At 43.2% G+C, this 26,029-nt stretch overlaps 1 protein-coding gene across 3 annotated transcripts in view; it reads left to right on the top strand.

Moving 5' to 3' along the window:
* Positions 1-26,029, top strand: part of tmem132e (transmembrane protein 132E) — a 293,081-nt gene that overhangs the window by 186,045 nt on the left and 81,007 nt on the right. For 2 of the 3 annotated variants that reach the window (XM_066660167.1, XM_066660165.1), the window contains exons 1-2: positions 17,659-17,964; positions 18,775-19,702. In XM_066660167.1, the coding sequence (XP_066516264.1) occupies positions 17,895-17,964; positions 18,775-19,702 (998 nt within the window). In that variant the 5' untranslated portion in view covers positions 17,659-17,894. Of the gene's footprint in view, positions 1-17,658; positions 17,965-18,774; positions 19,703-26,029 lie in introns of those variants that run through there. The other variant, XM_066660166.1, reaches the window with a different exon arrangement.

Raw genomic sequence — 26,029 nt, 5'->3', positions numbered from 1 at the left:
GGATCAGCAACAGCTAGCTCCAGTGTTAGCAACTGCTATCCACAGAGCAGCGGCAAAATGTGACAAAATCCTTCAGTTAACATCAGCCACAGCCAAAAACAGTGAGAGCAGATCATGAACCGCAGACAGTGACAGCAGGTTTCTCCAATCTACAGTTCCAGCCAAGAGAAAAGGCAAAGACAAGCTAGAATTTGTCCAAGAGTAGTGTTGGACATGGGCTCATCTGGTCAGCTGGTCAGCCGTTAGCATCAGAGCTAGTTTTTTTAGTGTGTTTCAAAATATCTGTCTCATGGGTCGGCCTATTTATCGATTCCCAATCCAGCTCATTTTGTTAACATTGGGACTCATATCCAATCCTAATGTCGGATCGGTGCATCCCTAGTGTCTGCAGTGCTGAGCCCGGAGTGGCATTGACAAAGGCTCTGTTCTCCCTCTTACAGGTCAATGAAGCATCACAAATATTTTAAAGCTATAATTTAAAGCTAGAAATGCCACCTAGTGTTGCATTCAAAAGTACTGCTTTGTCTTAGGACATTTTCACACCTGTAGTTCCTTTGTTCTGGTCTGAATCAGTTAAGTAACCTAGGAGTGTTTCCCCTTGGTTTGGTTTGTTTTCATCCACTGAAAAATCCAAGCATACCAAAATGCGTCACCGCAAACCACGTGAGAATGTTCTCACCGCTTATTGGTCAGACCAAACTGAGCAAGGCAGGAACACATCCTAGACAGGGCATCACACACTGTACAATTTAACATAGTAAACCCACCCACCCACACACACACACAGAGAATACACCAAACTCCTCACCGTCATTCACCCGAGGCGGGGTGTGTTGCAGTGACACTTTCTGTTGCACCACCACTACATAAATGGTTCTGGATGATACTTGAGTTTGCCAGATGTCATCTTGTTTCAAGGCAGAAAATTGAGTGATGAACCATATGACAAACGTGAAAAAAAATAAATAAATAAAAACCCTGACCTGTTTCTTCCTGTTCCCACGTAAATGAATAAAGATCAGGCATGTATATTTTCTTGTCTTTGCTCAGATAACTCTCAGAAGCACTGTTGACATTCATACATTTTCTTCTTCCACCTTGTGGGTGTATCTTCCGGTGAGCTCTTGAAAGGAGGACAGTGGCCATCTGGAACATACAACCTTTCAACGAGCGCCAGCATAGAACACATGGTACATGGTCAGCAGTGTCCAGGTCTTGTTTTCGTAGGCATGTGCCAGTTCTGTAACGCAGGTTTTGAACGTGGCCTTGATCTCCAGTGTAGGTGCTTGCAGTGGCTTATCAAAGCAGAATGGCCTGCAACCTGCTGGCACAGTCTTCTCTACTGTGGCCCATTTAAGAAAAGAAAAAGCCCAGGATGGCATAAAACAAGCACTTTGCAAAAGCGCACATGCTCGATTGGTCGGAAACGTTGTATATTCCCAGGTCTGCAATAGTGGATGAAAACAAATAGCTGGTTCAGCTCTCTTTCATTGTTTTCCTTCCTTTCCTCTCAGTCCATTTCTCTGGGTCTCCATCAAGAGGGGTTTAATATCTCCCCTGATGATCCATCAGCATGAGTGGGAGCTAACCTAGACTCCGGACGAGGAGGAAGCCCACTGATTGGTCCATTAGCTCCTGGAGCCGTGACCCCAGATGCCTGCGTCAAAGTGCAGCAAGAGGCGTCTTTAGAAGCCTCTCTCTGAAGAAGTGCCTCTTGTATATATAGGATAAGAAAAAAAGTTAACTCTACTCAAAGGGGCTCTTAAAAGTTAAAACCGTGGCTTCTATTGTCTTGCTTTTACCCAATCAATAAAACATATGCTTGCCTTGTAAGAGTTTCCTGAATATTTAATAGCAGCAGCCTGTTTCCTTTTATCTGCCGCCTTTCTGAAAGAAAGATCAAGACAGCCTTCCCAAGCCATTGACTTCCAATTGTTACTCTTTATCCAGTTCATTTGAACCGACAGCTTTCCTCTTTGCAGTTAACCAAATGCTTCCACAGAAATGGAAGTTGCCTAGCCGCAGGAGGACCCCTAGCAGCAATACCACAACCTTTCTCCTTATGAGGTCTTGCTTGAGGCTGGTCTGAGGAAACCACTGGAGATGGGATGTTAGTGGCTGGCAAAAGTGGCAGCACTATTTGTGTTGAGAGCTAATGAGGCGGAACTAAGGCCGTTAATTCAACCTGTTGCAGCCTTCCGATTTTGCCAGGGTTGCCTGTCCAAGAGCGAGGGAGCTGCTAGGAAGGCAGTTTGCCCCCTGGGGAGCTGTTGAGAGATGCCGAGGCTTGACAAGCTGTTGGCTGTTGGCAGTGGACATCAGAAGTCTATTTGGTTGGAGGCAGCAGACTCATCTGGGATGCTTGGAAAACTCTGGCTCTGGCTCTGAGAAAGGATGTTAATGTAAAAAGCCAGTGGTCCAGATCTTAACCCTTTGAGGCCGCCGGCGGGATAAAATTGAAATTCCACATAAACACGTATATAACTCTGCGAGATTTTATCCTAAAAAAAAAATACAACATACCTCGGAAACCTTGAAGGGTCTACTTTCCAACTATATATAGGATGAAACGATATATATATTTATATTCTTGTGAGAGAAGCGTAAACAACAACCGGCACATTTTTGAGGCACAAGCTTTTTTGTTCCGCCCATAGACGCGTTCTGCCATTCATATGTTAACACTATGGTAATTCGGCAGCTGCTAGTGGAGGATCATTGGCTGATAATTTGCATGAAAACGCCCAAATACAGAGCCACATGTCGCGGAATTGTTTACGTGGAGCTTCGTCATGTCGCACTCACGGGAGCTGGAGCCACTGCGGAGGAGAGCTTTGTTCTGGAAAATGAAGAGGATTTCAGCTCATCTGACGAAAGCGGGGAGGACAGTGACGAAGAAAGATTTATTTTGAGATGCGGATTGATCCGAAGGAGGATTTTTGTGAAGGGTAAGTGAAATATTTCTTTTCAAATGAAACAAACCCACGCTTCGCGCTCACTGTGTACACTCCGCGAATTCCGGATAAATTAAAATAAAGAATAAATTAAATAAGTATTCCTTTGTATATGAAAGCATAAATTAATGTAAAAAAAACCTGCTGTTGTGTAAACGGGACATTCAAGTGTAGCCTGTTGCTAATCTGAGTGCATGCTGAGAGTGCTAACATTAGCATGCGAGGCTCCAGTACCATAAGTGTGGCTTATGGCTGTATATGTTTAGCCTAGTGTGGTAATGTCATGTGTAAATGGCCTGTGTGAATGTAATAGTGTCATCCTATGTAGCTTGTTATGCTATGTACTGCTATACATAGGTCATATACAAGTACTGTATTTGAAATACAAGTAATTATTAGTTGTAGTGACTGTTGGCATGAATAGCTAATCTTTGTAACTGCTCAGAAGCTCACATTTCTTATTATTTTTCTTTCAGAAATGTGGAAAATACTCCACCTCCAAGCAAAGACGACGGCGTCAACCAAGTCTGCAACCACCAACGTGTAAACACATGGTCCTTCCACATCTGCTCTGCAAGTTTAGCATTTTGCATTACACAACTCAGCACAAAACTTTGAAGTGGTACAGAAAACTGTTTCTTCACTTCTTGGACATTGCTGCTACCAATGCCTACATTCTCCACAACAACTTATGCAACAGGACAGCCTGACCCACAAGGCATTCATGGAAGAGCTTGTTGAACAGCTGTGTGGTATGCAAAAACCCCATGGAAATGTGAACAGTGTGATGTCTACCTTTGCATGCAGCCAGACAGAAACTGTTTTAGAGACTGGCATCTTTTGTTGAACTGACTCAAATATATATACACACACAAGGATATACAGTATGACTATCTTTAGTATATTATCACTATGTTTACATGTGAACACATTTTCCATTTATTTTAATTCATGCCAGTTATTTATTTTTTTGTTTTTATTGCTTGTTTAGTTCTCTTTTTTTGAAATAAACTGTGATAAACTCTGCCTCTGGTCTCTTCTCTTTTGACAGCTGTGGCAGTGACAGCTAATGGGCCATTCATTAGGCAGTGGGGTGGGGACCTCGCACCTCGGTTTTCGCACCTATCTTCATACATATGCAACGTAGGAGCCAGTGACTGAGAAAAACAGAGTGTCACCTCACATTTGTTATGTCCTAAGTATAAAATTACATACAATTTATGAAAAGTAGAATCAGCAGTGTGTTGCCAAGACCCGTGTTCACAAAGTTTTGACCTCAAAGGTCCCGGTGAGGAATGTTTAGAATGTGTTTTTTCACAGTATATCAGCACTTCTGAAAATAGGTTTTTGGAAAGTCTAAGTTTAGAGTAAATTTAATCAAAATGTAGATGTATGACACTCTTACTGATTCAACACTGTTGTTGCAGAGATAGTTCTGAAAAATGCATGTGTAACACTTTGAAATGATTTTTTCTCAGATGCGTACAATTTGTAAAACAATCAAGGCATGTCAGACTACACCAGGGTGTCTGAAAACCCCTCAGACTCCAGGGGGTTAAAAGTGGCAGCAGTATTTGTGTCGAGGGCTACTGCAGGTATAGTGACATACTGGACGGCCATTTTAAAATGCTGCAGGTATAGTGACATACTGGACGGCCATTTTAAAATGCTGCAGGTATAGTGACATACTGGACGGCCATTTTAAAATGCTGCAGGTATAGTGACATACTGGATGGCTATTTTAAAAGGCTGCAGGTATAGTGACATACTGGACGGCCATTTTAAAATGCTGCAGGTATAGTGACATACTGGATGGCTATTTTAAAAGGCTGCAGGTATAGTGACATACTGGACGGCCATTTTAAAATGCTGCAGGTATAGTGACATACTGGACGGCCATTTTAAAATCTGGGCCTGAAACCTGGATCCAAGCTCCAGATTTGAACACCTATGCCCTAAACTTCTTAAAATTATTTGAGATCCAGTTAGAGAGAATTTTCTCAAGCCAAAGTACGGAACACAATGTATAACCTGCATTATGATCAGTGTCATATCCTGCATATTAAAGGAACCTTGTAGTTATAGCATCTTTTTATGTAGTTAACAACTGTCAAATCAAATGACACTTTCAGTTACATTTTGACATATTTCAACAAGATTTATAAACAATTACAAATAATAAATAATCTACTTGAAACGAGAAAAGGATATGTTAAGTAAAATGTACAAATAAAACAATGATTTTGACAAGTAAATGCATATTTAAATAAAGTCCCTAATGACTTGTCTTGTAGTTGCAGTTGACTTCACTGCTTTTCCATTACCAGCAATCTGATTGCATCTTATTGCTGGAGGGCAGGACTTTATTTGTTAACAGCAAGCTGATTGGCTCTTTATGCTGAAGGGTGGGGTTTCATCCGTAAATAGGATCCATGTTCAGTGTTATGAAATTCTTTCAACTGGTAATTGTTCACTTCTTAGTAAAGTTTCTGGTTTTATCTCACATAATGCTGTCATCCTGAAAGTGTCCCAAAAGAGCTTTAATCAAGTCCCTTGGGCTATTTTAATTGGCCTCAGGACAGGGTTGTAAATAAATAGTCTTATTTCTCAAATCAAAGTTGAGGGGATGCAACATAATATTACATAAAGACACTAATATCATTTCTGAAAGCTAGTTCAGGAATGTGTGTTTCTCTTCTCCATTTCAGGCTGCAGTGCTAACTTGTAATTGACTCGGAGGATGAATGTTGCATCTGATTTTCAACATGCACAGAGTGCACTGTGAGTGGACTCCCTCTTGGTCAAAGACACTAAGTACCCTTGGAAAATAAGTGGTCTCTACCACTTTCTGGAATGGGTATTTCAGCACTGCTGATCATAGGCCTGTGTTCCTAATGGTCATATTTAAAAACAGGCGAAGGAAAAATGTTTGTTTTGTTTTCTTCGGTAGAACCTATGGTCCATCAGAGACAGGGTTTTGTTATGTTTTTGGGTTTTTTTTTTTGTTTTGTTTTTCAGATGAATATTCAACAGCGCTCTTCAGCTGCTCGATATGAATTAAAGACATAAACAGGCAATTATAGGCAAATAGCCTTGCAGACCATGTTGATTCCAGCGTATTGATGCCAGTGGAGCTTATTTGTGATGGCCCTCATTAAAAGTTCATGAATATGTTCCACAGATGCAGTAGTTTACACTGTAAACAAAGTGTAAGGAGACACTGAGACCACACACAGGATAAATGAGATACATTAGCCACGTTCCTCTAGCTGCTTTACAAAGTCATAAAAGGCCATCCAGTAAACTCAACCCAGGGTCTGGGGCTTTGACTACGCTGGACTTTCCAAGGAAACAGAGAAAAAATAATGTTCCTAGGATGTTTATGGTAGCATTATTATTAGCATGCTAATTCTACAATTGTTAGTCAAATGGCAAGATTTATTGACTGTGTGAAAACAACAGGATGTGCCACACTTGCACAGTCAACAAAGCGTTTCACGTTACCGGGTGTACCCAAATTTTTGCCTGCTCCTATACGTGAGCGCCTCTCTTTGCTGAGCTCACACAGAAAATCTTGTTAGATCTCTGTTGAATCATGATTGTGTGCTGGGGCAATATTTGAGGATGTACAGTCAACACTGGTGCATGAGGGCTGCCAGTTTAGCAGAGAGTGCGAGTCTGTTTCAGTGGCTGAACTGGTTTGTCGCTGAATCTTAGTCCTGCTTTGAGCATCGACAGTGTCTGCGGTGATTATGAACCCTGCATGTTGGTGGAATCATTATTAATCTCAGCAGTGGAAAGCCACAGAGCCATGTTGTGTACCAGAGACCTTCCCCTGACATTTCCTCTCTACCCAGAATCACCTCAGCTTTGGGCTTATCATGAGCTGAGGCGCTTAATACATCATTAGTGATGCATACCTGTAGGCCCAGTGATATCTCTCTATGATTTTCTTATGCCCAGATATGTTTAGCCCCACTGATTTCAAATAAACCTCAAAATACTGATAGGATTTTTATTTTACTGACTATTATTATTACTGACAATTAGTACTGAACACTAGATTCACCCATCAGTTAATCTCCCCCATTAGTACACACTAACCCGCACCCCCCCACCCCTCCCCTCCTGGTTTAAAACCGGCCTTATGCTAAAGGACATGGACACGTGTTTCCACCAAGAAATGATCTTTTCAAAATGCTGCTAATGTAACATTTGTCAGAGGAGAATGCAGACTGACCAGATATATCACATGAACTGACAGATTTGCCAGTACAGTGAGCTGAGAGATGGTGTAAAGTGTGGGCATATGTTTGATGAATGCTTTTGTTGTGTAATTTGAAACTGGGGTTGCATTTTTGTTGCTGCTTCTCCAGGGTTTTTCCCCTCCTTTTGGATCATTTTCTTCATTGCTCTTGATTCTGTATTTCGCTCATCAGTAGTTTAATCTGATCAATCCACTTCTGATGTCTAACTGATTCAGATGTGTACATGATACATTATATACATATATATTACATGAGCTTGCCATAGGAATCAATGGAATATCCTCATTTATATTCAGCTGGATTTGGCTCATTAGCCAATGTGAGAATAAAAGAAGCTGTCACTCTTTCTCTGTGTGTCTCTCTCTTTCTCTTACTTCTTACTTCTAACTCTCTATCTCTCTCTCTTTCTCTCACCCACTCCCTCTCTCCAAAGCGAGCAGTTTTCCCACCCACGCCACGGGGGAAGCTGAGATCACGATCTTTTCTGAACTCAACAGCAATATTCAAGGCTTAAAGGTTTCTACAATGATGTTTAGCAATGCCGATAAGCAGCTTTTCAAAGGGAGGGGACTATCACCAAAGCCGCAGCAGCTTAAGCCAGTCATTCTGCCTTTAGTCCGGGCTGCGGCATTTCTTCCACAAAAACAATTCGGGGCAAAGGGAAAAAAAAAGCTCCGACTGTAATGAATAGCACTGTTGTGGGCCACAGTGGAGCCAGGTGGGCTTTAATCTGCTTAATCTCTCTGAATCGATAGCCTGGCTGATAGAATCGGAGAAAATATTGAGGTGGGGGGGTAGTATCCCATTATTTTCTTGGCAGGGCTCTCATAAGGACCCCACACTTCTCCTCGGTTGTTATGGCGACTTGGCCCCGATTTTTTGGGGGGTCCATCGCCATGGGAACCAGGAGAAAAACGAAGTGTGAGACCCGAAGACTGAGAAACAAAGGTGGCTTGTTTTCCCGCCGTTTTTTTTTTTCTCCCCACTTCCTACTTTGGCATTCGGAGTGCAAGCTTGTGTCAAGTGTCTCTCTTTGTTCTAAAGCTTCTAAACTCTGGAGCTCTTTCCCTGTCTGTGCTAGCCAGTCAACTTCAGCACACATTCAGTAGAAATGCTCCAACACTCTCCCGACAAAACCTCAGGATCCCTATTGTTTATGTTATTCATTGTCTGGCACAGTTTAAAAATACCAGCTGTCATTTAAACTGGGCCAGAATTTTATAAGCACTGACCAATAGAAATGTGTCCTGATGGCTTACGGTTTCAGTTTATTAACTTACACCGAAGCTACTGAAGGTTTTTCCAATTTTCTTTAGCCTGTTATTTATTTATTTATTTATTCAGTATTATACGTGATTATGTTATATATTTATTGTTTAACACATTTGAACAGCTACTGTTAAATCTATGCAGGTTATTTGCATGGTCCGTATTTAGACACACTACAAAAGTCTACAAACCATCTACAGACTTTCAACAACCTGTCAGTCCCCGTCCATGAACCAGCTGATCAACTGATTTACAACAACACGTGGATAGATCTTTAGGTAGCACTTAATTTAGAGATATGCTCTAGTCTGTCCACTTGGTCATTTAATCATTCACTTTATTTGGATGATTGGAGGAAGCTGAAGAAGAAGAAGCTCTGGTGGTTGTGTGAGTGACAATGATTGTTCACAGCGTTCAGAAGAAAGCCCTTTGCCAGATGTTTTGACGTCGATTGCCGTTGTTCTTCATGTTGTCACATGTTCACATACTGACACATGTTCCTACAACCATGTGACAGCCGTAACCTTGGGAAGCGTTTCTCTGATATCACACTTGGAGGGACGATCGAAGGGTCCCCGACTGCCAGGAGAGTCTTGGAGTGTTGGAGACGCTCCGTACGAAGGTGAAAACAATGCACTTACTTTGTAACCATTTATCAACGTGAGCAGACACCTTCTCTGTCAATAGAGCCATTAGCATTCCCTGTGGGCCCCGTCTATCCATATTGCTTTCTTTTTCCATGCTCATTAAGGAGTCTTCAAAGGGAAATCAATCCTGGTTTGCTGGGCCGCTGGAGTGTGTGTGTGCGTGTGTGTCTCGGTGTGTGTCCCTTAGTTAGATCACTTATCTGATATGCTAACTGTCATTATAAATTATATTACTCCAAACGTGGTGCTGGACCATATTGAACATGAGTGTGTTCTCTTTGAGGATAACAGGTTAATCTCAGCCATATGTTGTGTGGTTTATACATAAAGCACACCAGTACCCTTGAGTACTTAAATCTCTAAAGGTCTCTATGCCCCATTAGATTACATCAGTGAGGGGAGTAATGCAGTGCAAAATAATGTATTACAGTAGAATAATCATTTAATTTCATGCACAGTATTGTAATGCGCTACAGTTTAAATACTTCTCCTCCTCCAACTACAGCTGTCCTGAATACCACTTTTAGGCCTTTGGAACTTTCGCAATGCCCCGTGTCTATTTTAAAATCCCAATCTCCAGGCTGTGATCCTCAAAGAACACTGCAGCTCACAGCACGCAAGCAAAGCTTTGGTTCTCTGAGGGCGCACAAGGGCACAGTTTATGCCTGGGTTCACCAGTGCTTTGTGGAGGTGGTCTAATGTGAGGTACAAAGCTGACAATATGAAGTGTGGCCTCACCGCAGGTTGTTATATACATGCTGTTCCTACCAGGACTTTTATGATGACGAGCGTGAATGTGGGTGCACTGTCAGGGAAATTGTCTCTGTGGTGGTATCTTTTGCTGTGTCTGTGGTGGTACCATGAAGGGTACATTTCAGTACCTTTAATTAGGGAGTTAGGTGCATGCAGTGATTACGGGGAGGCTCCGGGCCCACCGGGACCCTGAATTTGATAAGCAGTTACAGACAATGAATGAATGAATAATTAGGGAATGCCAGGACTTATGTTGTTATGTTTCACACAATCCTTTAATGAATGATTACACAAATTAACCTCTGGAAAAAGATAATTCAATGTACCAGTAGGGAACACAACTGGACTTTAGAACTACTGTTGTACCTTTACAACACAGTTACACTGTTTGTAGCTTTAGTGACCAGTAGTGTACCTCTGCCGTACCTTCATCCTGATCCAGGTCATGGTGGGTCTGGAACCTACCCGGAAGCAAGGGAGGAATCAAGGCAGGGACACACCTGGGACAGTGCGCCAGTCCATCACAACATTCACCCATTCACTCACATACTCACATCCGTGGACAGTTTCCCACAGCCAATCCACCTACCAACATGTGTGTCCGGATTGTGGGAATGAACCTGAGCATCTGGAGGAAACCCACACAGACACAAGGACACTATCAGCATTCTTACCTTGCTGCTCTAATCCCATGACAGTTGGAGAAAAGTAGTGAATATATATAATTCCCCCAGTTGTACACAGGACTGTGTTCTCACTTGTGTTTATAAGGGGTGGTTTACAAACGGGGAATAAACACAGCAGTTTGAATTGTGCTTTTCCTTTGAAATAATGAGATAATTCTGGGAAATGAGCCCTAAATGTTCATGAACAAGCACATTTCCGGATCTATCAGAATTGTATATGAATTGTTTAGGGCCCTGTAGCTCTGATCTCATCTGCATCACTGGCAGCTACATGCCGTGGCTTTATTGTTTATGCTTAATATAAAGAATAACAACAGAATCATTCCAGCCAAGTTTAGCTTGTGAAGCTACAATGTAACCAGGCAACTGCCTTTGGTGAGCTAATACCATGCCCTTCTTTTATGTTGTCTTAATGCCAGCAGCTCACTTTTTCCCTGAACAAAAACTGGAGGCATGTAAACAGTGCTGGTAGAGCTCGACAATACGGCCAAAATTTATATCACAAAGGATTTCTTAATTTCGCTCAATACGATATAAATCAGATATGAATAATAAAAAAGCCACATAAAAACTGCCATGAACTGAAAGCAACATGACATCACCTTCAAACAAAAACCTCTTGGTTTTGTCAATATTGATTCATTATCTGTAACCGCTTATCCAGTTCAGGGTCGTGGTGGGTCCAGAGCCTACCTGGAATCTTTGGGCGCAAGGCGGGAATACACCCTGGAGGGGGCGCCAGTCCTTCACAGGGCAACACAAACACACACACACACATTCACTCACACACTCACACCTACGGACACTTTGGAGTTGCCAATCCACCTACCAACGTGTGTTTTTGGACTGTGGGAGGAAACCGGAGCACCCGGAGGAAACCCACGCAGACACAGGGAGAACACACCAACTCCTCACAGACAGTCACCCGGAGCGGGAATCGAACCCACAACCTCCAGGTCCCTGGAGCTTTGTGACTGCGACACTACCTGCTGCACCACTGTAAATAATGTATATTGAAATATTGAAAATGTGTGTAAAAAAATCACATCATTGTTATTGAAACATTTTATATTATGATATATATTGACACTGATTTATTGTCCAGCCCTAAGTGTTGGTTTATGATTTGCATTATACTGTATCAGTTGTGGAATGATATTGGAACCGCCCATAGCACCAGTTCAAGGACATATGTCGCTGTCTAGATCAACATATGGCTTATAATGTGTAGCTTTTTGATGCGGCACCTCGTGTAAATACCAATCCTTATGTTTTATTTGAAGTCGGGTTCATAAATAGGCTCTGGTCTCACAATCACATTCCAAGTGGATCCGCCATGCTGTGATGTGGATACAAGTAAAAAAACTGTGGTGTGCCATTGTAGACAAGGTTCCCACCCAAAATACAAAGCCAGAACCTACAGCTGTGTATGGAGGATGTTGTTTTGGAAGCAGTGCAATTAGAAAATAGTTCTGGGGAAACTTGAGTCTTTTTCAGTTTATCCTCCTAATCCCCGACATAGTTTGGGTTTGAAGTTAAATGCTCAGAGGTAATATTATTCATTTGTACGACCCAATATGTCACTTCTGAGCTGATATTACTGATTATTAATACCTTCTTGTGGCAGAGGGGTTGCTCGGTTTCAGCGTTGCTGTGAAGTAACTGAAAAGAGCATTTTCCTGTTTTTATTTGCAAGACTTCGACGTGGAAAAGAGCTCTTTTATTATTGACATTGAAGGTTTTTCCTGAGGAATGATTGATTGTGGAAGGACATTGGATGAGCAAGTGACTACAGATTTCTGTATTCTGTTATACATTCAGTGGAAGCATTTACTCATCAAAAATTATCTTAATGTGAGATGTCTTAAAGAAATTACTGAGTGGTCCCTTACTCCACTTGTCCTCTTCGCCTTTCTGTCTTTACTTGTATAAGGGATAGAATGCTCATGTATTTAATCTCCTGCTCTGTTCAATATTTGAATGATTTATTTCATTCATTACTGCCCTCGTCTGTTTCCCTGCATTATGATTACTCCAACCTAAGTAATAAGAGCATCGCTAAGTGTTTAACATGCTGTTGCATAAGTCTGAAACGTCCAGTTCACCCTCCTAATGGAGCAATCCGACGCAAGATACATATTTAATTGTGCTGCGTATGTGGAGCAACAAGATGTGGTAAACATCCCACGCTCGGTTGAGCCAGACGTCTGCGGGGCCCATTACAAACCTTATTAGAACCCAGTTAATATCTACAGGAACTTAAAAGGCAAGCTCTCTTGAAACCATGAAGGTTAGAGATTAGCCAGGAGAACCAGGCTCTTGCAAAAGTTTCTGCCCACTCACGTTAAGGACCCTAGTGTCCAGTCCTCTGTCTCGCTTTAAAGACCAGTCCCAGTGTTTCATCTTCTGCCCTTGAACAAGTCCTACTTCACTCCCCCAGCCCTAGTCTCCTCCTGTCCCCTGTGTGGACTTAAATGCAGCTTCGCATACATCACCGCTCCTGAATCAGGTTAAAGGAAAAAAAAGAGGGGTGACTGGCTTACATCGCTTTTCCGTGACTTCTGGAAGCTCAGCTTCATTTTATTTCCTGTTTATGTACCTGCTTCCCACGCCTTTAGCATAACTTTGCATGATATGTTTACATCTTATAGATAAACAGAAAAATATTGGACAGCACTCGTATGTCGTTATTGGTTGAGTATGTGTGGAGCTCTCAGAAAGTAGCACTTTCCCAGTAAACGATTTTATTCATTCATCTTCTGTAACCGCAGGGTCCAGGGTAACTGTGGTCTTGAATCTACCCAGAGACATTGAGTACATAGCAGGGGCACACCCTGGACAAGGTGCAAGTTCATTCCAGGACAACACACAGTCATACAACTTAAACTGCACAGTGGAGCCCAGCCAGTTCACCTACCGATATGTGTCTTTAGACCATGGGAGGAAACCCACACAAACACAGGGAGACCACAACAAACAATTTAGAGACAGTAACATGAAGTCTTTAAAGCCATCAGGCCACCTATATATATATATATATATTTTTTTTTTCCCCAGCATGAGACTTGTAAGCAGAGTGGTCTGTTTTTTAATTATTTTTCACATAAATTCCTATTGTTTCTTTTTAAAGAAATGTTGGAATTTTCTTTTAGAATTTTAATAAAAGACTGTGTTGTTACACAGACACCTGGCTTCAGATTGAGAACCTGTCACATTGCAGGAGGCCAAATCCTTCCCATTTACTTTCCTTCCATTTCCCAAGAACTGACTTCAGGGGAAAGCCTCGGTACTGCATTTGCTATCAGGATAACCCTGCTGCTGGGACAGCGATAGAGAGGAAGGAAAGTCTACAGCACAGAGACCAAAAGGAACACCGTGACCAGCCTTTATAGCAATATATTTGTAATAGCTACTCTTACAAAGGAAAGTGGCATGTCTGAAAATCAGTTTTCAACCGTAAGAACAGGCATCTTCCTGCCAGCTCTGAATGTGTTTTATTTCTGGGTGTTCACATTTAAAGAATTTTAGTTGTTATTGTTGTTAAAGTCAGTCGTTCAGAGTTTCATTTGTGGTATTCGCATGACGGAGCTGTGGAACTATATGTTCTGTGGAGTAAGCACCATGCACTTCCTATGGGATGAACTTTGTGATCCTGGCATTTGGGATCGTTTTTATCACCCAAAATCCGTACCTGACTTTAAAGAAATCTGCAGAGAATTGTTAAAGAATACAGGCAGGTAGCAAAGGGAGAAAAGCCTACTGATATGTTTAATTTAAGTAAAAAAAACAGTATACACGTGTCACACTGTTTGGCCGTATAGTGAACCATTTTAAATGAAAAAGTCTAGTTACACTATGCTGTGTGTTCATTTCATGATCAACCAAGTTTTGATCTGCTAGTGCCATCCTGAGAGTTTGCCCTCTGCTACCAAGCAGTACCAGCATCATTTCTCCAGCCTCGGAGAATGTGCCTTGCTTCCAGTTCCTCACATTAAAGGCCACTTGTATCGACACCTTCCAGGAAGCTAGCACTAGCCTCCTTGTTGTTATGCTACGCTCATTGATTAAGCTTCATTATTTAGTGGAGGATTTCATCTCCCGGCTGTAGAATGCCTGCTAGGACGACAGCGGTCGCCAGGCTAGTGCCTGTTTCTCATGCTAATCACTTCATTTACAACTGTTGTTTGTCATGCTAGCTCAGGCCACTGCTCATTCACAAGCCCACGGATCATGGCGACCGCTCCTTGTTAAGCGTAGCTGTGGATCAAAAGGTTTGGTGGGCCATGTGTTGAGCCATCCGGCATCCCGGTCCCCGATGAGGATTGTGAATTGTGGTTGAGTCATATTTGTCCGTTAATGAAATCCTCAGTGCATTATTGTGGATTGATCCGTGAGGTACGGTTAGAGTTTCATCTGGTCTGTCCAGTGTAGTACAGTGGTAGTATATGTAACACCATGAGTCCTTGAGCAAGACTCTGAACACTACCTTATGCTACATCTGTGATAAAACTGGAATCTGCCAAATCCCAATTAATGTATATGTAAGATTCAGAACACTGTAGATTCTCGTCCCTTTACCCAGCTTAAGCAACTCTTCAGAAAGCCTCTGTTTTGCTCTGCCTCAGTGTCCCGGCGTTATTCGTCACCACTACACAAACAAATTGACGGAATCAAATCTAACTTCAGTCTGACTAATGCAACAACATGTAGCGTTGAGTTATGAAGCGCCAACACCCGCAAAATGAACAACACTCTCTTTGCAACTGCTGTACCTTGATTTACTTTTCACATCGCATTACTATAACATTTGATCACCTGCCGTGTACCGCCCACTCTCACAACATCATCATCCATCAAACCCATTTCATCTCCTCCTATTTCCTCTGGGTACATTCTAGTACAAGGATCCGAATGGAACCTGTCCTTTGTTACTGAGTCCTACCAAGTAAAATTATTTGGATAATTTCCCAAGCCTCCTATAAGTCAGAAGCAAGATTCTTTTTAAATCTTTCCATCTTCCACCAGGGGTCTCTGATCTTTCAAGATTGAAGCAAGGTCTAGTCCGTAGTGTTTGTTTATATATGTATACACACACACACACACACACACATAGTACCAGTCAAACACAGTGAGAGAACACTGAGAGTGTGCAAAACTGTCATCAAAGCAAAAGGTGGCTACTTTGAAGAATCTAAAGTATGGTTGGTTTGACACTATTTCGTTTACTACATAGTTCCATATTTGTTCCTTCATATGTTTACATTAGAAGCCGTAAGAAAGGCACAGGGTGGGCTCAGTAAACGCTGAGTATCTTGATTTTAGGGTGGTTTCTCACTCTCCGAACTATTTCATAGATTGTGCCTGGGAGGTACTGTTGAGCCAGACACATTATTGATGGTGGGAAGGTGCTCTGTACGTTCCCTTTTTCTAGGGCCTGCTTAAGAAGCTAATACCAGCAACTGTAATGCATCCTCCAGTTAAAGACAGGTGTGTAGGTGGGATCACTAGTGCATGGTGTTAAGTGGGCCGTGCAGATGTTCGCTCAGTGGAACCTCTCGGTGGAAGTGAGGTTGGTGGTGAGCTACTCCATTTATGTAGAAAGGAATGGCAACCAGGATAATGAAGAAACCAGGGCAGTTTTTTTTATGGAACAATGTATTTAACGTTGTTCACCTCAGGGATGCCAAGAGAGTGACGTGTCCTTTATTTCCCCCACAAACCTTATGGAAGGAGGTGGCTTCAAAGGGGAATCCCTGAGGCCCAGCTCGAGCCATGTCCCATACCTTAAGTGATGCATATCCTGTAACATCAGACACACTATGAGACCCAGAGGCCTAATAGGAAGCGGAACGGTGCAGACTTTTGGTTTCATGTTGTAATCCCATCTGTAGCTGCTCTAATGACAGTCCCTAGATGTTAACAGCAGAAATTTATGCCCCTGAGCTGCTGGAATTATAGGAAGAAACTATTGCAACTATAGATGCCGGTCCACCTGCGTATTCAAGAGGCCTGGGAAAGTCACTCCATAGCGGCTAATGTATTTGTAATGGATTGGCTTTCAGAGGCATTAGCTCATCCCTTTAGGAGGTATTCATTTCTCACGCCGCAGTCTACAACTGTGCCAAAGGTGCTCCAAGCTTGGTATGAGAGTGAAACTCAATCCAGGCTTTTACAATCAGGGCGCTTCCATTGAAAGCGAATAAGATAGTAACCTTCAGCGGCGGAATAGAGCTGACAGCAGCTCTCTGTGAAAGAAGTGTTTACGTGTGGGGCCTTGCTACAAACTTCTTTTTGTGGCTGCCTATTAGAAGTGGCACTCGGAACAAATGCCATAACCAGCGGAGGGATCCGAGCATGTCCAGAATGCTGTAGTAGGCTTTATTTATTTATTTATTTTTGTTTTGACATTGTGCTGGATTTCCCTATTGTTGTGGCCAAGAAAATCATTATTTAGTGAGGGGACTACCCACATATGCAGATTTCTTTTCTTCCCTCTCTCTGCTGTAGAGAAGCCGGCTTCTGGAGTGTTGTAGGAGGGGAATTGCTACCCCTACCCCCTCCCCCTCCCCGTTTTTTCCACCACCTTCATTCAAATGTATTTCTCAGAAGTCTTTGGACGGGGGAAAGCTGAGGAGAGCTAATTCATCAGTGATCTTCCCGCTAATCCCCTGTTTGTCTCTCCCTCTCTCTCTCTCTCTCTCTTTCTCTCTCTTCTCTGCCTGAAGGCGGTCGAGTAATGTAACCCTCCCCCACCACACCCTGGAACACAGGCACACTCACTCCCAGGCACGGTGTCTGCTTCAACATGTCCAGTGGGAGAAGATAAATGGAGTAGGGGAGTTTGTAGTCAGGATGGTGTCGATGTCCTGGGAGGCCTGTGCTTTTGCAGAACTACTCGCTAGGAGCTAAAGTGGTGATTATAGAGCCGGGGCAAGGTGTGGCGAGACAGGGCGGTGTCTGGGCTTTTGTCTCCGGCTGGGAGGAGTGACTAGAGCTGCTAGGAGGAGCCAAGCTCAAGCAGGGGCCACACAGAGAGCTAGAGTGGCTTAGTTTCACAGAGTGAGTGGTGGTAGACTTCACCATGCTGGAGCATAAGGAGCAGTGCCAGAGTTTCACAGGAACTCTCCCAGAGCTTGAATTCCCTGGAATTGTGACATGGATGGATTACAACTAACTACTTTAACTTTTCAAAGCCGGAAGTTTTGGGAATACATATCCTTTCAAGGAATCTACCAACTTTGGAATCTTTTGGAGATAGTCTCTTAAGTTTTTATGGATGTTCTTTCGAGAAGGCTGTGAACCGAACACTGCTGTACTATGGGACGGTTTGTTGCTCTACTGGACTGGAAAGACAGGCCATGGCTCCTGTTTCTAGCAATTCTGATAAGTATGTTGCATTCGGAGCTATTTGTTGTGAAAGCAGGCTCCGGCTTTGAACAGATTGCATGCGATAGCTTGCAGGGAACTAACGTGAGATGTTTTTGTTTATGGTCTTCTGTTCGTTTTTGTGGCCTCAAATAACACCAGGCAGCCTCTGCGCTTGTCCCGTTTTATGGCTGTTTGATATGAGGAATTTTATCGCGCTGAAAGATTTATAACCCATTCATGCTTTGGCTAGCTTTTCCTTCAGATACTTGTGGTTTTGTCAAAGTAGCTCACTGTCTCCCAGACTCAGCCAGGGGATGACCAAAAGCATTGCGAGTACAGAGGAATTGATTAAGCTTAGTCTAGGATAGTTTATCCTGAGGGTACGGGATTTAGAAATCAATGCTGTCTCTGTACAATATGGTATTGGACAGGGAAACATACATTGTCCCACATACAAACAGCCTAATAACATGAATCTCCATTAAACTTGGCCTGTACTACCCCTTTGTTCAACTCGACATATTTGGATTATGTTGATGTTTCCTTGTTTCTGAATGTAGATGACTCAATCTTTGATTCTGTCTGGCTCCACTGCATTTCCCTCTGTCTCTCCTTTGTCTTGCTTTGTCTCTACTTATCAGCTGATTTCTAGTTAAGCAACATAAATGCTTGTGCCTAAGTGTAACAGTGAGTCACTTGCTTAAGTGCCAGTAATCACAGAGTTCATCTTCTGTTGTGGGAACAATCTCTGATTTCAGTGTGATATCCTGAATGTATGCCTTCCAGCTCAGGCTGCTGGTATCTGACATATTTTTTTCTGTGTCTGTAGTTGCAGGTAAGGTTTCCCCCACCAGCTCAGATGTCCTCCTCAGTGCCCCTGCTGCTAGCGCCACCTCCAGCCCTCCAGACATGTACCTCCCCGCCAGCTTCAAGCTCTACAACACCCAACTGGCCTTTTTTCTCCAGGAGAGCCGAGCCCCGGTCCGAGGGGGCTCTGGAGGCCACCCATTGCAGCGCTCTGAGAGCTTTGTCGTCTTTCAGACTAAGGAGTTACCCTCAGTTAACATCTCCCTGGGTCCTTTCACACAGGACCAGACCCTCTCCAAAGACCTTCTGCAGCCGTCGAGTCCCTTGGATATCCCGGGTAGGCTGACGGTGAACTGGAAGGTGCGGGCCTTCATCGTCCAGTCCAAAGTGTTTGCAAGCAATCCAGTGGTCCAGGTGCTGTTTTACATTGCAGGCCGAGACTGGGACGACTTTAAGGTCCAAGACAAGCTGCCGTGCGTGAGGCTGCATGCCTTCCGAGATGTTCGGGAAATCAAGACTTCTTGCAGGCTCCAAGGGAATCTGGCGCAGTGCTTGGCCCAACTGGATCTTCCCTCCACCTGGTTCAACGTCAACGTGGCACCCTTAGGCCGTAGGAAGTCTTCGGTCTCTGATGGTCTGGAAATGACTGGGGAGACCCTGCAGGCGGAGCTATACTACACCCTCCATGACCCGGACAGCAAAGGGGAGTGCGGGGAGAGTTACAGCAGGCGAGGAGGAGGGTCACGAGCGGAGAGCTCAACCCAGCAGCCCCTACTTCGGATTGGGAGCATCAACCTGTACCAGCAGAGTCAAGAGCAACTGGTGGTGGACAAGCAGCTGGACAAGAACCTCTTCCTGAGGCTGCCTGAAAAGCCGTTAAAACCTGGGGAGACTCTGAACATCTACCTGTACTTGGTGCCAAACTCAACGGTGGAGCAGTTCACACTCAAGTAAGTCCTATTTCCACTTCCCTTAAGGCTCTGTGGTGGTTTCCTGCTGGGAAACTCATTAGCATAAGGGCTCTGAACATATGCGCTGGGAAGACACAAAGGTATTTAGTAGGACGCAAACCGCACCGATCTTTTGAGCTTGTGAGTGCAGTTGTTTGAAAAGCCCACACAAAGGGCATTCTTTTAAAGGTGAGTAATGGATGCCACGTAAACAGCGAGAGGCATCCATTATGGAGAATCTCCATAAATCTCTGCTGGAATGTCAGGTATTAAGAAGGAGCGAGGAGGATTCTGCTTTTCCAAGTGTAGACATAATGGGTATTAATTGACATCTGCTGGAATTAAATTCCTCAGGAGCTGACCCAGTTCTTGTCGAATTAGAGCTTAGGGGATTCGAGGCATGACTTTGCTTGCCTGCCCTGTATATTTCCCAATTCGTTTTTCATCATCAACATAACGGGGGAGGGTTAGGGTTCCTGTGAAGAAAAATTATTTAAATCCCTGAAAGTGCCACGAAAATGAGTTTTTTGGCCGAGATGAGCGAAATGGAAGGGGGGGGGGTGATATTAGCTGCTCTCCCAGGCATGCCGATGGAGTACTTCGTAAACATAAACCACCAGCCCCCACACATACACACACACACCCCTCCAGACCCTCCACCCACTCAGTCGTAATGGAAACTCACAGACTTCAATTTAGGAATTCACCGTGAATTAATTAGGCTTCGATAACTCATTAAGCCCAACAGGAGCGGACGGGCACAGTGATTTATGCTAGCAGGGATAGTTCATTAGTATTATCTGACAAAGTGTGTGGGGATAACAGTGTGTGTGTGGACATGTGGGCATCAGAGGGTCACTGTTTCTTGGAAAACCTTTATTGGCCTCAGTTACTGCCACAGTCAAAAACACTGCCTTTACCAACCTCTTAAGACCCTTTAAGGAGATTTTATGACTCTACACCATAATAATAACAATAATAAATGTTATTTATATAGCTATTTTCATACACACAGCCCAACTGAAATTGCCTTACAGGAAAATGCATAAAATTACAAGGAGAGGCTGTAAAAAATGAACACAATAAACATGGGATCAAAGGTAAAGGGGAAGACTTTGGGTAAATTAAAACAACAATAGGCCCAACTAATTAATTACCAGTTTAGGGAACAAGAAACACAATTAGGGCTTCTTTAAACATTTACAACACACACACAGCTTGATTCAAAGTCATTTATAGACACTTCTCCCTTTAGCTGTAATCCAGAAAACTGTATACTCACATCCAGCAGTGTTTTTGAAAGAGCAGTTAAGCTACTATGTTTGCTATCACTGTGTAAAAGAGGCCCCAGGCCGTTGTTTTATTGTTGGATTCACTGATTAGACATAGACACTCTTGTGTGAATTGATTACCAGTGGTAGGAGTCTAGGCCAAGAATAAGACCAAGGGCTCTCTCCTGATTCAGAACAGAATCAAATATTCAAATAAATACGCCAAATATTTTAAGACCGATCTCAAGCTTCTGATTAACTCAGAGTATCAGTCCATTAGCTCTTCTCTAGAAGATACTCAAAGCTTGCTTTATTTGTGGATGCGCCACCACCCTGCAGCTCCCACCTTGATTGTGGAAACACAAAATACAAATAATAATCTTAATATAAAGACATAGCTGTTCTATTGAATGTTACTTTCATGGTACTTGGAAAATCTTCATCTTCTGATAAGCAGCTGGTCTGACCTCCTGGTCCGACGCGAGCTTGTCCGTTTGCCCTGCCATCATTAAAGTGTGGACAGTAAATCTCCCTGACCACACGCTTTTTTTATGTGCTCATATTGGAGTCTGTGTGTGCCCGGGGTACAGCGCGGTGGCATTAATCCTCAGCAGAGTGCACGAGGAGCAATAAAAGCTCCACCAGAAAAAAGAGAGCAGAGGAGTGTACTGAAGGAGACAGAGACGGGAATTAAACCCTGCTCCGAGCTAGAAGTGGAGGGACACACGGCTGGGGGAAAAGGGCGTATTAAAGATGCAATAAAGAAAATCTTTAAATATGAATTAAGCTGGGCTGCTTTATTCTTCGTCTCTTTCTCAGACTCGGCCACTTCTTCTGAAGGCTGGGACTGTTCTTGCTGTTCCCATCTGCTCTTGCTCAGGATCATGGCTTTGACAGAGTTAGAGTTATACAGCTCCAGAAATACCTGTCCTCTTCCATTTGCTTACAGTGTGTACATACGCTTCAGCCATCACTTGCCATTAGAGTCAATACTGTAGAGGTTTGGGTGCTTCTGCTCAGATGCCTTATGTGGAATGAGTACAGACCGCAGTTCCCTGCAGAGAACTGCACACTCTAATGAACTAATACCATTCATTTGCTGACCTTAAAAACACTGGGTTAATGCAAACCTGAAAAGTGGCGTTTCATATTGAATGTGTTTGTTTGTTGTGTCAGGATGGGTATCCAGTTTAAAATCTGTGCCTGGTCTAATGTGTGAATGGTAATGGTCCATTGTGGCGACCCCTAGTGGGAGTGGCTGATAAACAGAGAAGAAGCAGCTGTTTATATTATTTCAGCAGTTGTGTCACAAACTGCTGTATCACATTTGGGCTTTAATATAACCGACTAAACAAATCAGAGTGATTGCTCACATGGTTCATCCAACAGGAAGTCATGCACATCTTTTATGCAGTGATAGGGCACATGATAGCACACAAGGTGATTTAAGATAATAAATATATATTTATATGTATGTGTGTGTGTGTGTGTGAGGGTATGAGGAATTGTGTGTAAGAGTGTGGTATGTATGGAAGTTATATTTTTCTTGTTTCATGCATATTCATAAGCATGAATAAATATATGATATGCAGCCTATGTCTGAAATCTTGCGTTACCATGGCAACCTGATCATGGCAGTAGCCATGTCTCCAGTGAAAGACATGTTCCATTACTGTATTAGAGAACCACTTTATCCAGCCATGAAATATGTGAGAAATGGTGGGACACATGGAGAGAAAGAGTGAAAGGAGGGTGAGAGATGCTGCACTGTACTCTCTGCATAATGCAGTGTGAAGGACTAGCTATTTTACTGGATAGATCACACAAACCAATATCACTGTGACTATAGCACATGCTCCCCCACTATAGGACCACCACTGATCTCTGCCTCCCCCTCCACCCCTTTTTACTGTTCTCCTCTAGCCCTGCTTTCACTGACTGACCACACCAGGCTGTTCTCCGTTCAGAAATTGTAGGTAGCAGCTCATTGTTAATCATGTGATTTGCACCCCTCCCACCTCCTTACTTCCTGTTGGCTGAGCCCGTGCTCAGTAGGGGGTCGTTTCCAGCACGCCCCCTCTCTGCTGACCCCTTCTGTTGACCCTTCCGGCCAGGCTTTCAGATCCTAATCGCTGTTGTCCACTTTCTTTCTCCTTCATCTCCTCCATCTGCTCTTCCATTGAGCGCTCCACCTGTAAAGTGGCTCTAAACGCCTGCCCTCTGCTTGGGTTATTTATGTAGTAGCAAGCTGACAGGAAAAACCATTTAACACTGGACAATGAGAAGACCAGATATCCATTACTGAGGCCTTGGGCACATAAGCTGCTCGTAAACACGCAAACACACACACACACACACACACACACATTTCCAAAGGGATAGCAGTAAGGCAGCTCGGGCTAGTTTCAAAAAGCTTCTTAGCATTAAGATAACTTTTAAATTGTAGAGTGACCATTACTTTAAATATTAAAGGGGCAAATTATACCCCTTTAACACAAGCAAGCATACTTCTGTGGTCTAAAAACTACCAAACACCATAGCAGTGTTCTCCCCCTGTGTAACAGCCCTGTTCAGAATGTCTGGGTTCAGCGCCTGTTCCTTTAAATGAGAGCAAGGAGAAGAAACTCTGGCTATTAGCCGATTTCCCTCAGTTGTCTTTCTTCTCCGTTCTCATTTTCACAGTTTACTCTGTGCTCTTGTTTCACTCCATTTGAGCTCATCTTTGTGTTCTCATATAAACATGGGTCCAGCGCTGTGATTGGAGAGACTCAGACGAGGAGGCGGGACAATCCTGAAGTGTCTGCATTCTACATAAGATGCAGCACAAAATCAGAAAAAAACTCATTTTATCCCATGTTTGTCAAAAGCCACAGAACATTGACTGGTTGGACATGTTTCCAGATCCTCAAAATAATGCACACATTCTATGAGTATTATTCCAGCATCAGGTTTCAGGACGATAAAGGTGAGGTAAGCTTAGGGAAAAATGGCGGGTAACATTTAGGAAGCTGCTAATCTTAAAAATTTTAAATGCAGCTTGACATTTCCCTTATCCGAAATGGAATGCTTGGTCTTATCCTTGCAGCGAGCAGTGATTTCTAGCCCCTCGCAAATCAGCCGCTATCTGCCTTCATTACACGTCACTAGCCATACGCGGTGCTTCCCTATGATTACTGTTGTCCATATCCATCAGGATAGTATACTCCTTGCTCACCAAGTTATTCTAACCAGTGCTTAAAAGAATTCTTGAATGATATAGAAACACCTTCCCTGTGCAAATCCTGAAACACTGACACTGGCTAAGAGTGTTTTGAGGAGATACAGTGAAGATTTCTCTAGGACATCCACTGTTTTTAAAGCCTTTAAACTGTCTCAAAAATTACCTTAATATAATCCATCTTTTGCAGTAAGGATCTGATGGTATTCAGGCAGGAGAGCATTAGTGAGACCAAACGTGTCGTATTTCTTGAATTGTTTGTTTTTTTGGTTCTCATGTAGTTGCACATCAGATGGGACGAGAAGCCATATCCAATCCTGCACAGACCAGGGAACCATCCATCCAACAGCAGGAAAGAGGCCTTGGAGGTCAGCAGCATCTGTGCAGTGATTAGAGGGCGCTTAGTTTTTAGACGCAAAAATATGTCCGATATATTTCCATCTCTGAATAGTGCTGCTTTTCAGGCAAAACTCAGGCAGCTTTCAGCAGCCTTCTTTTCTTTTGGAAGGTCTAAATACATCAGTACACTTGCAGAACCCTCTTTCTGTCAGGTTTTGACACCACCATTCAGAGCCCTCACCCCGCAGTAAAATGTCAATGAGTGGAATGGGTTTGGAATGGCCATTTTTATATTAATTGTACTGGGAAATGTATTTTCTGTTTTAATCACAGCTACTGTAGCACTGTGCGCACTCAGAAAAACTGTCCGTGTTTTGATACCATTTGCTGTCACTATGGTGGTACCCTCAAGGACACATTTTCAATAAAGGTTTACACATAATCACCTCTCTTTCTGGGAACAAAACTGGACTTTAAAACCACTGCTGTACATTTTAGTGAAAGTATAGTACCCCCACGTCCCTTTTTATCTGAGCCCTATAAAGTAGGTGGTGCTAATAGTCAACAGCTTGTAGAAGTACACTCAACAGTTCGCCATGAAGGTCTTTGTTATTTACTCGCCATGCTATCAGCCCTAGTACATACCTCTAGGAAAGTGAAGGGAAAAGTTTCAAAGCACTTTTTCAGTGGAGCCCATGAGCGACAGCCAGGTGCTGATATTGCCACACAATGTCTCTCTAGCATCAACGGAACACTATGGTCTGCTTAACAACTCCATTTGCTCATGAAAGACAGATGTCTTTTCCTCCGAGGAATGTATCATTACACCAGATTGGTCTTGCCGCCCCATTCCGTCAAAGTCAATTGCCTTATTTTGCTGTGTTAGTGGAGGATTTCTCGCCTTTCTTAGTTTTGCGCTGCTAGTCTTGCGCTAAAATGGTCTACTTATTGCCCTGCTTTTCCTGCGCTATTTTTCCAAACATGTCTAAATTGACCTTGTGGATTTATCTGTGTGTACAATAACAAAGGGAAAGGAGGGGGAAGTGGAGGAGGAGGAGGAAGGTGTTTAGTTCCGCCGCCCGACACGGTTTCAAACGCGTAGCCGTGGGCAGTCGACTGGGGTTTCCCCACACACACACACATACATACATACATTTCAGCGTGTAAAGATATACTGAGCATTGTGTATGTGTGTGTGGTTCAAATGGCCATCAACACCTGCAGAGAAGTCTGAATAACAAGGCTCTGTGTGAAGCGAGGGGCTGGAGGCAGTTGCTGGGTGTTTATTGACGCCGTCACTCCAGGGTACCACGGCTACTGTATGCTTAAGATTTAGCCTTTGATATCCGAGCCTTGTTTGATTAATTATTATTATTGATTATTCCTCGCTTTCTGAGAGTGAACTCATTTCACTGCTGAGGCAACTTCATCTGGAATTTATTTGTAAATACGATCAAAACTCCCTCACAGCTTTTCTGAAGTTCTGTCTCTTTTTCGGTT

The sequence above is a fragment of the Hoplias malabaricus genome, chromosome 2, assembly GCF_029633855.1.
Source record: "Hoplias malabaricus isolate fHopMal1 chromosome 2, fHopMal1.hap1, whole genome shotgun sequence".
Taxonomy (NCBI): domain Eukaryota; kingdom Metazoa; phylum Chordata; class Actinopteri; order Characiformes; family Erythrinidae; genus Hoplias; species Hoplias malabaricus.
This window is presented reverse-complemented; position numbering and strand designations above follow the sequence as displayed.